Raw genomic sequence first — 12,881 nt, 5'->3', positions numbered from 1 at the left:
AGACAAACCAAGGATCCAAAAGACAAACCAAGGATCCAAAAGACACCCCAAGGACCCAAAAGACACACCAAGGACCCAAAAGACAAACCAAGGATCCAAAAGACAAACCAAGGATCCAAAAGACAAACCAAGGATCCAAAAGATACACAAGGACCCAAAAGACAAACCAAGGATCCAAAAGATACACCAAGGACCCAAAAGATACACCAAAGACCTGCAGCCCACGGAAGTGGCTCTGCCAGGGCCCATTCCCTGGAGTTCTGCTTGGAGCACCAGGGAAGGAGCCCCACTCTTGGCATGAGCTCCCACAAGTGGGGGTTTTGCCTCTGGAACCTCCAAGCAGCCACATTTTCCACAGGCAATTAAATAATGGTGAGCGAGCTGTGGGACGTGACGTTGAATTTTCAGTGGCTGGGGAAAGTAACACAGGAGCTGCAGGCAGGAGCATTAATCTCCTCCAGATCCTCTGAGCTGCCAAGGATAGCAACTCATTCCTCACAGTGCTAATGCTGCTCCTCCATCACTTCTGGGCACGCTGCAGCAGGCAGAGCCGTGGCAGTAAATGTACACATTTATATGCATTCAGCCACAGATTATTACATTGTTCACAGGGAGGCTGTGGATGAGCCAGGAATATAAAACAATAGCAAGTATGATGTAGGTGTTGGTGGGAAGAGCACCTTATAAAATGGCACAGGGGTGAAGTGCCCAGCAAGAGTCGCAGCTGGAATTTATTCATATATGCACATCTGTGAAATTCCAGCCTGTTAGAGCATGTATGAGTCCTGGGAAAGAGGCAGCTTTTTCCCAGACCTCCTGCCCAGGGTCAGGAGAGCAACACTTCCTGAACTACTGAGGGAATGCACGCAGGTGTCTTTAATTCATGTACAAAGAGGAAAAATTTTCATGCTTGGAGCGAAAGAAAAATGCCCACATGTAATTTTTATGCAGATGAAAGGGTGTTTTAGCATATTCCCTCCCACACAATCCATCCCAGCTCTCCTTGGCAAAGCCAGCCTTCCCCTCTGTACAAACAAGCCCTTGCTCTCTTTCAAAATCCCCTTTTGATGCCCACACAAAGGTATCCTTCAGCCAGCCCCTGCTCCTTGTGCTTCATCCCTGCTCCTCTCCAGCAATCCCAAGCCTCTGCACCATCCCCATTCCCTCCTGGCTGGATGAACAAGCTGCCCTCTCCAACCCTGTGCTGAACCATCCCAAAGCACTTCAGGAAGTTGTGGGAGAAGCAGCTCCCAAGCCCAAGAGGAACAGCTCAAGTTTTCAGCAGACACCCCTAAAATAAGCATTCATTTCCATTAGATATTTTTTTTTTTTTTACATTATTATGGAGAACTCTTGAATGTTCCAAGAAGAATAGTCAGGGAAAAGGTTTATTCAGCTTCAAAGAGAACTGGGAAAGTTCAGCATGTGCAAAGCAGGTTAAATATGTAAATATGTCATGGAATAGGCTAAAGTGCAACAAATGTTTTGATGAGAATGGTTCTTACCGTATGAAAACCAGCTTGACCTTGGATGGGGCAGTTTTAATGATTGCAGAAGCATTCTGGTGGCTTCTTCCATACAATATCTGATTGTTTATCTGTTAAAAGAAAATGATTTTCATGTAAGTGGAGGAGTACACCTTGTTCTAATTTATACTACCGAGACTTCCAAGTTTACTGTGGGATAAGGAGATAAGACTCAAAGAAAATGTGGTCTCCAAATCTTGATCTACATAAAACAGGAACCAATGCAGAGCTAATTTACTGTTATTAGTAAACCCCAAATGAGAGATTTTTTTTTTTTTCCACAGATCCCTTGAATGGGTTTCAAGGATTATTCCCAGATTTTTGGAAAGCAACTTGATCTGAGCAGAATCATATAGATGTGACAACAGCACAGATGTTTAGATGTTGAGACTCCTGCACTTTGCCTGCAGGCTCTGGCCATTGAGGAGAACTGGCTGCTAAGGCTGTGCTGGCTCCTCAGCTCTGCTGAAGGAGGAAGAGTGGGAGTCAGGGAGATGAAGGACAATTTAAGGACGTGATGCTGCGTCCCTTTTGCTGGGCTGGATCCACACCTGAGCACAGCAGCAGGCACCAAGCCCTGCTCTGGACACAGGGACATGGGAAATGCTGCAGCTGCCAGGGAAAACAGCCTGGCCAGGCCATCACCTTGGCCAGGTGGGCAGCAGGGCCAGGGCACCTGCCTGGGTCAGCAGTGCTGTGGCCACAGCAGCAGGGCAGGGACCAGCCCTGAGACCAACCTCCAGCCCTGGGGCACTGCTGGAGTCCCCAGTCACAGAAAGAGGGACATGGAGGGGAGGGAGGGCATCCAGGGCAGGGAATGGAGCTGGGCAGGGGCTGAGCCTGGAGCAAAGGAGGCTCAGGGGGCCCTTGTGGCTCTGCACAGCTCCTGCCAGGAGGGGACAGCCCCAGGTTGGGCTCTGCTCCAGGGAACAGGGACAGGAGCAGAGGGAACGGCCTCAAGTTACACCAGAGGAGACTGAGATTGGATATTTGGGAAAATTTCTTCAATTTCTATTTGGAAAAATTTCTTCAGTCCCCATCCCTGGAGGGGTTTAAAAGCCCTGTGGATGTGGCACTTGGGGACACGGGGCAGGGGCGGCCTTGGCAGCGCTGGGGGATGGTTGGACTCTGTGTCCTAAAGGACTTTTCCAACCTAAACAATCCTGTGCTTCAATGCTGCAGTTTTTTCCTCCCACTCTAAATTTACAACATAATATTTACATTCACATTTGATACACCAATGCTGCTTAAAACAATACGGACAACGGAGCCCAGGAACAATTCAGTGGTGATTACAGAAGGAATTTTTGTTACTGCAGATGTTTGTATTGGATCCTGGGTTTGTGATCTTAGAAAGATTTCTTTTTTTTTTTTTTTTTCCACTCAAACCAGAAGTAACAGGCCAAGTCTCCCAGCCTGGTGTGATATGGGCTAGTCAGACACATTAGGAATATTCACAAATCTTATTTTCAGTGGGTCAAAACATGATGCAAGTTCATCAAGTTAAATAAGGACAATGCAAGGACAAGAATGAACTCCCTAACACTTGGTTACTGACTGGGATTGAAGTGCAAAACTTTCACCTACCAAGTCTTTTATTGTACAAAAAGGGACCCAAGCAAGGTCTAAAAGGAAATAATATCACTTTCCCCAAGAGTTAGTATGGTTCTGTCTGCAGCTGCCATGGAAAAAGCAGGGTGAGAAGCAACATCCTGGGCCATGCTTCATTAATCAACCATCAATTTAAATATCCAGTGGCAAAAATGAATGAATGCTCAGCTGCATTCTGCCTTCAAGCTCAACTTGAAATTTTCAGTGAGTTTGTTGACTTAATTTCTCTAAGTTTGAGAATAAATTGTTCACTGGGAATACTGTATACTTTACAAATTGTTTGGATTTAGTTAAATTACCATCAATTTTCCTAAACAGCAGACTTCTTAGATTAAAATTTATAGGCTTTACTCTGGCTAAATTAATCCTACTCACTACATGTATCAAATAGTCTAAAATTTAATTAGCTGTGAGCTGGGTCTCTAAGTTATAATTATTTAATTACTCCAAAATGAAAGCATAATCAAAGCAATATATCTGCACAAGGTTTTGGACTGTCCTACAGAGTTATTACAGCCAGTATTAATTTTTCTTTTATTATTTTTTAAAGTGCGCTTTCTTTTGCAAAATAAATTAATGCTCCGTTAGCTGCAGATACCACAGTGATGAGCAAAACACCACAGCCTACTTAAATAAAACAAAACAGAGAGCATCTAGGATTTCAGAAGAAACACCACTTTAAATATTTCAAATTAAGTAAAGTAACATGTCAGATTAACCAAATACTACTCTGGGAGTCAAAGCCTACAGATCTGTGCTTTACTTTTTGCATTAGAGATTAGAAAAGAAAAACAAAAGCCTGGGCTAAGCAAAAGAAATAAACTGATCTAAATCAACCTCAACTCTTCTTGAAATGCCTCTTTCCATTACTCCTTGGAAAGTCAGCAGAGCTCAGAGAAAGATAAAAACTTGCTGCAGGTATGAGGTCAGGTCAGCCCCCAAGTTCAGCCTTTAAAGTAATCCCACATTGCTTTATGGCAGATTTAATCACAGATCCCAAATGTACTGTTGCCTTCACCTACAGAAGTTTTGGTTTACAGTTTCATGCACTGAAGTAGCAGAAAGTACAAACTCACTGAAATCCGAGCTCTTGGGTTCAGAGGGAAAAATCTCCAGGATTGTTTCCTTCTCAAACTTTAATTTGCAGAAGAGAAACATTAGATATGGATATTAAAAAAAAAAAACCCAACCCACACTGTTTTTACTACGTGGCAGTAATGGAAATCCATAAAATTAGTATCATCTGATTTTTATGAAAATCAAGTTAAATGATACCCCAAAGCTAGTAAAAATACTGGCTTAGCTTTCTGTAATAATTACTTCTTTGTACAATGCACTGGGTTCCTTCTTACCACAGGAATTGTAGCATTCCAAGATACAGCCAGGCTCTCTGAAACAATGGGGAAAGTTTCAAAGCCCTTTTTTTATCAGTCAGATTTTATGTACTGAAACCCCATAAAGCACACCAAGCTCCCAAAGCTTGAGGAAAAAAAATTGGGAGAGAAAAACTAATTAGAATGTGAACTTCCCTCACCAAAATTCTTGCTGGGCACATGTTTAAACATGTGCATCATCTGAAGTGATCAACAGAGCATAAAATCTGTAAGGACAGAAAATATCCTGCTCTGAGCTGGCAGCTGATGCCTGTGGCTCCCCACCTGGGCAGTGTGGAGAAAGGACATTGGGAAGGCACAGATCCCTGTGCCCTACCTGCTGCCAGCCTGGAAAGCACCACCCAGACCCAAAGAGCACACAAAGCACACCAAAAACCCAACAGCACACAAAGCACACCAAAAAAAGGACCTGCATCCTCCTCTGCAAAGGACACTGGAGCAGTTTGTGCAGAGAAGCTCCATCCTGGCAGTGTCCCAGGCCAGGCTGGACAGGCATTGGAGCACCCTGGGATTGTGGAACGGGTCCCTGGGCAGGGAATCAGATGAATTTTAAGGTCCCTCCCAACCCAAACCATTCTGTGATTCTGCTCTGAGATCCCACAGCAAATAAACTGAGAATTGAGTGCCAATCCCCCACACCTCAGAACAGAAATGGCATTGTGAGTTTGGCTGGGGAGCTCATTTACTTGGGCAAAATACTGCTGTATCTATTGTATTATTACAGCATAACTTCTGTTTACCCAAGCACCACAAAATAAAACAGCAATAAAAATGCATTTAGCACAAAAGCTCTCTGGCGTTGAGCTATGGCTAAAATGGTATAAAGAAATAAAATGTAATAATTGTCACCTGGGCAACAGTCCAGAATGGACAACAGGCAAACTTCTACAGTGATTTTTATCTGAAGAGTCAAAAAAAAAAGAAAGAGCTTTTACTCTTTCAAGAGGTGCTGTGGCCTCACAGAATAAAACACAGAAAGGGTTGGGTGGGAAAGGAGCTGAAAGCTCAGCTCATTCCCACCATGGGCAGGGAAAACTCCACATCCACAGGAGCAGTTTCTTTCCAAACCCTGCCCCATCTTCAGCAAGAGAAGGGGAGGTGGCAGAACACCCCAACATCAGTAATTCAGCATGAGAGGGCTCTGACAGCCTGGTTTATTATAGAACACTCAGCTGACTTTCTCCTGGGGAGACGATAATAACAATAACAATAAAAAAATAATAAAAATAATAAATAATAATATAATAATTATAATAACAATATTGATTATTTAATGGTAATGGTAATGGTAATGGTAATAATAATAATAATAATAATAATAATAATAATAACAACAATAGCAGCAGCAGGGTGGATTATTCAGTGTGATCAGAAGCTGCTGGCAGGACAGGTCCATGCAGAGCTGGGGAGCAGCAGGACTCAAGGCACAGGTACAGCTCCAGGTGACCCTGCTGAGGGCCATGCTGGGCACCATCAGCCCCAGCCCAGCCCAACAAGACACCAAGCAGGGCAGACACCTGCACTAAACCAGCACGAGAGCAAGGCAGGAGCACCACAGATGGTTCCTCTGCCTGGAAAAAAGAATGGAAACGCACGACTTGTGTCCTGTAAAAAAAAATACTTTTCTGTGCAGGGACCAAATTCTGACCCAAGCAGTTTTCCCACGTGTATAAAAGTAGGATGAAAGGACCTTCTTCCCCCAAAAAGCTGTTTTCTCCAGCCACACAGCCATCCAAAATACATCCCTGAAGAGGGATTAAAAAATAAAATACATGAAGGTTTTTGATGTGACCTGCATTTCTTCCATGTCAGTGAAAACAAGCCAGGATCGTGCCCCCAAAATGCTACTGTTGTTTGCAGAAACTAAAAGTGAGCTGATGTTTCATTAATTCAGCAACAAAAGATTTCATGAATAAGGAGCTGAGGCAGCCTGGCAGCATCCCACATTCTCCAAATGAATCCAATCAAACCCCAGTTCAAAAGAAAAATGAACAGGTAACATCTGTCTGTCTAAATGGCCATCCCATTAACCTGAACTCCAGCAAAAGCCACAGGGAATAATCTGCACACCCTGCAGGGGCATCCTCTGCTTTGATGGAGCAAGACTGTCCAAATGGGGCAGCCCAGAAATGCCAGAGGCTTCCCAAGATGTGAATCTTTTCTCTTGCTGAGGCTGAGTTGCAGTACTGAGAACTGAGGTGCAATTAAAGATGCAGATGCAAATGTACCTTAGACATGCAGTTAGGTGAGAACCACATGTGAGTTTTGTCATCTCACTGCACGTGGCCAATGCACAACCCAGCCCCTTGCAATGCAGGATGTTTGAATTTATCCTTTTCTATAAGGAACTGTACTCCTGCCCACTGGATTGCGAGGATAAACAACTTGGTTACCAAAGTCTCCTTGGATTTTTATTTGAATCTGGGCGTTTTTGAGATGGAGGATCTCACTTTCCTTCTACTGAAGGGAAAAAAGCAAAATATTTTATTTCCAAGTTAACAGGGAGAGGAATGAGGGCAACACCATCACTTTGGGAAGTGCTCCTTGTAATGTGGCTCATCCATGCAAAAACCCAGCCTTGTGACTAATCCCAGATGGTGCCTCTTTCAAGTACTTCAGATCCTCTGCTCTACCAGGAACTACCTATGATATGCACAGGAGAACAGTGCCATGAGTTCTTTCAACACACCCAAAATTTAACGGTTTCCCCTTTTTTTACCATTAGAATTCAGTGTCAGGGACAGGAAAAAAACATCATTCTGAAGGAGAAAGCAATTTTCCAACCCTACTCCATTATGGTCCAGACCTTCATACCTTTTCTCACACTTAAAATGAAATCAACTTCAGATTATGGTGTTTCTATAGCCAAAAAAAAAATCTTTCTTGTACTTTGTGTATTGAAACAGCCTAATTACAGAACTGTTAGACAATGACAAATGCTTGGACAATTCTGACTATTCCCAGGGTACCCCCAGGCAGCCAAACTGCTCTTTCTCAAGTCAAGAAATGTGAAAAAACAGGTTGTTTTCTGATTGCACAGAGAGCTGCTGAAAGTTCAGAGCATCACCACCCACGGCGAGCAGCAGGTCAGCAAATCCCTGCTCCTCTCTCCAAGGGCAAGATCCCCAGGGAGGGATGATTTTTTTAAAACCACTGAAGCAATCAGCACGTGGGGAATCACTGCAGGTACAGCAGCGAAATGTCATTTTGCAACAGCCCAAAAGGCAGGTGAAGTGAAGGAAAAGCTGTGTTTGCAGGCTGAAGGTGAGGCAAGGAGACTGGAGAAAAAGTGAAGACAAAATACTCCACTTGCTAACGAGCTCTCTTGCCTCATGGGTGAACCCGTGCCAGACACAACTACAGAAAATAAGTATTTAAAGTTGCAACAGATCAAAACAGATTACAGCATGAAATTTATTTTCAGGATGGGGAATATCCCTGTCATCTGTAAAAACACATATGGCAACGTTGAGGGGGTTTTGGCTTTTTTTTTAACGAAAAGTGTGAATTTCCCTGTAAGCCACACATGCACTCCAAGGATTGATTTACTGTCCCCTTCCTGCCTTCCAACAGCCCCTCCCCATGCAGAGCTTGTGAACATGCTGAGAGCACAGACTTTGCTGACAAGACATTGCTTTTCACAGGCCAGTGATTTTTGTTTCACTGCAAACACATTTACCTGCCAAAGGCCAAGTTCTCAGTTGGCATAAATCAGCACAGCTCCTTGCTCAGCCACCTAATTCCACTTCCAGGCTTTATTTAAAGGTTCAAGACGCCTCTCCCTCCCTGCACACGCTAAAGGGAACAATTACCTCGAGGAGTTCATCCCCAAAGTGCATCCAGGGAAGAGTTTTACCTTGGGGAGTTCATCCTCAAAATGCATCTAGGGAAGAATTTTACCTCCATCCCCAAAGTGCGCCCAGGGAAGAGTTTCACCTCCATCCCCAAAGTGCATTGAGGGAAGGGTTTTACCTTCAGGAGTTCATCCCCAAACTGCATCCAGGGAAGACTTTTACCTCCAGGATTTCATCCCCAGAGTGACCCAGGGAAGGACTTTAGCCCCAGGAGCTCATCCCCAAACTGCATCCAGGGAAGAGTTTTACCTCCAGGATTTCACCCCCAAATTGCATCCAGGAAATAATTTTACCTTGAGGAGTTGAACCCCAAAGTGCATTCAGGGAAGAGTTTTACTTCCATCCCCAAACTTTCATCCCCAAAAACTTTCATCCCCAAACTGCATACAGGGAAGAGTTTTACCTAGAGGAGTTCATCCCCAAACTGCAGACAGGGAAGAACTTCCAGGAGCTCATCCCCAAAGTGCATCCAGGGAAGAATTTTACCTCCATCCCCAAGGTGTATCCAGGGAAGGGTTTTACCTAGAGGAGCTCATCCCCAACTGCATCCAGGGAAGAGTTTTACCTACAGGATTTCATGCCCAAAGTGCATTCAGGGAAGAGTTTTACCTACAGGATTTCACCCCCAAATTGCATCCAGGAAATAATTTTACCTTGAGGAGTTGAACCCTAAAGTGCATCCAGGGAAGAGTTTTACCTAGAGGAGTTCATCCCCAAACTGCACACAGGGAAGAACTTCCAGGAGCTCATCCCCAAGGTGTATCCAGGGAAGGTTTTACCTCCAGGAGCTCATTCCCAAAGTGATCCAAGGAAGAATTTTACCTCCATCCCCAAAGTACATCCAGGGAAGGTTTCACCTCCAGGAGCTCATCCCCAAGGTGTATCCAGGGAAGGTTTTACCTCCAGGAGCTCATCCCCAAAGTGATCCAGGGAAGGTTTTACCCCCAGGAGCTTATCCCCAAAGTGACCAAGGGAAGCTTTACCTCATCCCCAAAGTGATCCAGAGAAGCTCATCCCCAAAGTGATCCAGGGAAGGATTTTACCTCCATCCCCAAAGTGACCCAGGGAAGGGCTTTACCTCCAGCACCTCATCCCCAAAGTGCATCCAGGGAAGTTTTACCTCCAGGAGCTCATCCCTGATGTGCATCCAGGGAAGTTTTACCTCCAGCACCTCATCCCCAAAGTGCATCCAGGGAAGTTTTACCTCCAGGAGCTCGTCCCCGATGTGCATGCGCCCGTCCCGTCCCGCGGGGCCGTCGGGATTGATCCCAACCACGAAGATGCTCATCCTGGAGCGGTCCTTGTTGCCAGCCAGGCTGAGCCCCAGCCCATTCTTGTCTTTCTCCAGCTCAATAATGTGCAATTCTCCCGGGAGATCTGCATATCTCTGCCTGATTTTTTCTGGGAAGGTCAAAATATAAAGGGAGTTAGAACATAAAGCGAGTTACGTGCAGATGTTCAACAACAGGCACAAATATGCCAGAAATTTATGGCTCCTCAGCAAATAAGTGTTTTTAACAGAGGTCTTTTCAGCACAGACTCTAAAATATCATTTGCTCTGTGTGTATCAGTCACACAGCAAAAGGCAGCATCAACTGCAAATACTGTTCAAACTAAACCCACGCTATTTTTAATTATTTGTACAACAGCCTGGTTCCAAACCAAAACTTTTGTGAAAGGAGGGTAAACAAGGAAATTCCAGAGGCACCTTTACCATACAAAACCTATCAAATTCAGGAAACTCTCATAAAGTTCGAGCTGGTTAATTAACCACTGTGGGAAAGTGAAGCCCTTAATGGCTCAAACATTACTGCAAGCTCACATCTCAAGGTAAAACCTTCTGCTTCCTCCTGGTGACTCAGGAATCTTCCCAGCACTGCTCTGCTCAACTCCACGGGCTGATTAGGCAGAGCAGATGTCAGGGACAATGGAGATGAGTGATTGCATTTTTAAATGCAGCCTCACCTGATATTAAGGCAGTTATTTGTCTTTCATCTGCATTTCAAGCACTCCTGTGACAGAGCTCGATATATTTACAAAGTTACTGGGAGCACACAGCGTGGCTGGGGATGCTGACAGGTTAATCTGAGTGTGTTTTCACCACTGGCATACCAACATCCATCACCACTGCTGGGGAGGGCAGCTCTGTCCTGTCTGCCTTCCCTTTGCAGAGTTGAAAGCCAGTTTAAAGCACCACCTGCACCCTTCAGCTGGGCCACACATCTGAAAGAGCAAATCAAAGTACACCCCTGTGGCTGGGTGTCACCTTAGCACAGAGCCCAAGGTGAGAGAAACTGCTGCATTATGCATGAAAAGCAGAAATAAGGGATATCATATGTTCAGCCATATCCCTGAGTCAGCAGCAGGAGCTAGATCAATATTAGCTACTAGCACCCTCCTGGGGAAGCATATTTTAATAGTATGATTTAACTGCTGTAGTGAATGTTCCCATGACAACAACAAGAAAGAGGGAAAAGAGCTGGGGAAGGTGAAAGGGAGGCAACCAAAAGTGAACAAAAACTGCTGAGAAGAAGGAAGATGAGGCAGAGATGCTCCTTCCACAGCCCCTGTGGGGTCAGGGTGATTCAGCTGAACATGGGACATTCCCAGGGGTCCTTCCAGAGCAATTGCTCCAGCTGCAGCAGCCCCCTGTGCCTTGGCAGAGCCCACTGGGACATGGAGAGCAGCTTCCCATCTCCAGCCCCAGCTGCACCCAAGAGAATCACCCACACTGAGAGCAACCAGCTCTCCCCTGGCTGTATTCACAGGCTGGCATTTTCCTGCCACGCTCAAAACCCCCAGTGCCTGAGCCCAAAATCCCCAGGGTGTACAGCCAGGGTGAGATGCTATCCCTGGAAAGCTGCTAAAGCCCCACAGAGCTCTGCACGAAATCACAGTATCACCAAAAAAATTAGACAGCTTATTTGTTACAATTATATGCTCCCAAAAATTCGTGTAACTGTGTTAAATAAATGGCAACCCATGGAGCTGCATGGTTCTTTAATGCATTTCTTAACTAATGGGGCCAGCTTGTAATGAGAGGTGTGGTTTGCTACATGGACTTGGAAACTGTTTTGTCTTCTTAGTACCAGAACAGCAAGACAGGATGGGTCTCAAAAATGGAGTTTCTGAAAGCAAAGGAGATGCAGCCACACCTGGCTTGGTCACAGCACTGAGGTTTAATTTCTTTGCCCACGAGGCCAAGTCCAGACCTGGAGAGCTCCAAGGCATTTGCTGCCCACCACAATTAGGCCAATAACTCATTACAGCACAGCAAGGAGCTGCAGCACAGCCCGGAGCTGGGCACCAGCAGAAAAGGGCTTTTCTCACTGATTGCATTTTTGTGGCTAAAACCAAGAATTGGAGCTGGAGGGCTGCTGTCCATCACCTTCTGCCACAGCTCCCTGCACTGCTTGTTGTACATGGGTAACACATCTCAGTGCTGCTTGCCAGGAGCAAGGAACTTGTCTAAAGCATCACTTGAACAGCTCACAGCCGGGTGCACAGGCAGGAGCTGAAGGAGCAGGGAGAGCACACACACACACACACACACACAAACACTCTTAAATGCAGTGCAGATGGAGCTGCACATCTTCAGAGGCTGCCTCAAAACTCATTCCTGGCTGGTGACACTCAGCCCTGTGGCACTGCAAGCACACATTGCTCCAGCCCCTGCCTGCAGACAGAGTGCCTCTGTGAATAAGTCTGGAATTCCACGGTGTTTCCTCCCCAGAATGAGTTTTCTCACATGGGAGAAATGTTGGCAGGTCAGAAGCACATGTGTATTCCTTTCTGAGCTGGGCTGGAACTAAAAGTGAGCTTTAGGCCTTCAAAAATCAGTAGCTTGGGCAATTGCCTGGGATGGGACAAAGCCCCACTAAAATTCCTGCATTGGGCCAGGTCTGGACACCTGGTGATTGAACCCCAGCTCTGTGCTCCAGATGTGCCAAAATTCCCCATTGTGGGAACAAATCTTTGGGTAAAGAAAAAATTCATCTGGGCAAAAAGCAGAGACCAACTCCAGGGTTGGTTGCTTTATTTGTTAAGGGTTGTTGTTTTTTTGGGTTTTTTTGTTAAGTGTCTTCCCCGTTGCACTACTTGTTGGAAGAAATCCTTACTTACAACAGAAGGAAGCCTCTGTCTGGACTAAGCCCTTGATTCTAAACTATCACCTTGATTTCCAAAGCAACTCTTCCATGGTTTGAGATGGCTGGGGTGACCAGGAGGTAAAACAGAGGGAGGGAGGCAGGAGGATGCTCCGAGCCAGCCCCACTTCCATCCTGGCAGGAGGCACCGCTGTCCTGGAGAAGGGATGAGTAGAGACACCCTGTCACAGACATCGTTTATGAAAAATCCTTTCCTTAGGATTTTTCCTCCTGGGAAGCTGAGAGGCCTCAGGAACAAAATGTAAATAATGATTATCTGCTGCTGTGGAATGCAACAGGTGGGTCTGAGATTGGTCTCATGTGGTTGTTTCTGATTAATGGCCAATCACA

At 45.4% G+C, this 12,881-nt stretch overlaps 1 protein-coding gene across 1 annotated transcript in view; it reads right to left on the bottom strand.

Moving 5' to 3' along the window:
- The window catches only part of PATJ (PATJ crumbs cell polarity complex component), a 144,993-nt gene that overhangs the window by 50,823 nt on the left and 81,289 nt on the right, over positions 1 to 12,881 (bottom strand). Inside the window, exons 27-28 of the mRNA XM_071435599.1 lie at positions 9,590 to 9,786; positions 1,506 to 1,597 (exon numbers count right to left, since the gene is read on the bottom strand). Coding sequence (XP_071291700.1) covers positions 1,506 to 1,597; positions 9,590 to 9,786 — 289 coding nt within the window. The remainder of the gene's footprint in view (positions 1 to 1,505; positions 1,598 to 9,589; positions 9,787 to 12,881) is intronic.

The sequence above is a fragment of the Agelaius tricolor genome, unplaced genomic scaffold, assembly GCF_023055355.1.
Source record: "Agelaius tricolor isolate 1412-34295 unplaced genomic scaffold, bAgeTri1.0.p SCAF_11, whole genome shotgun sequence".
Classification (NCBI taxonomy): domain Eukaryota; kingdom Metazoa; phylum Chordata; class Aves; order Passeriformes; family Icteridae; genus Agelaius; species Agelaius tricolor.
The sequence above is the reverse complement of the archived record's forward strand: the minus strand, read 5'-3'. Positions and strand labels throughout refer to the sequence as shown.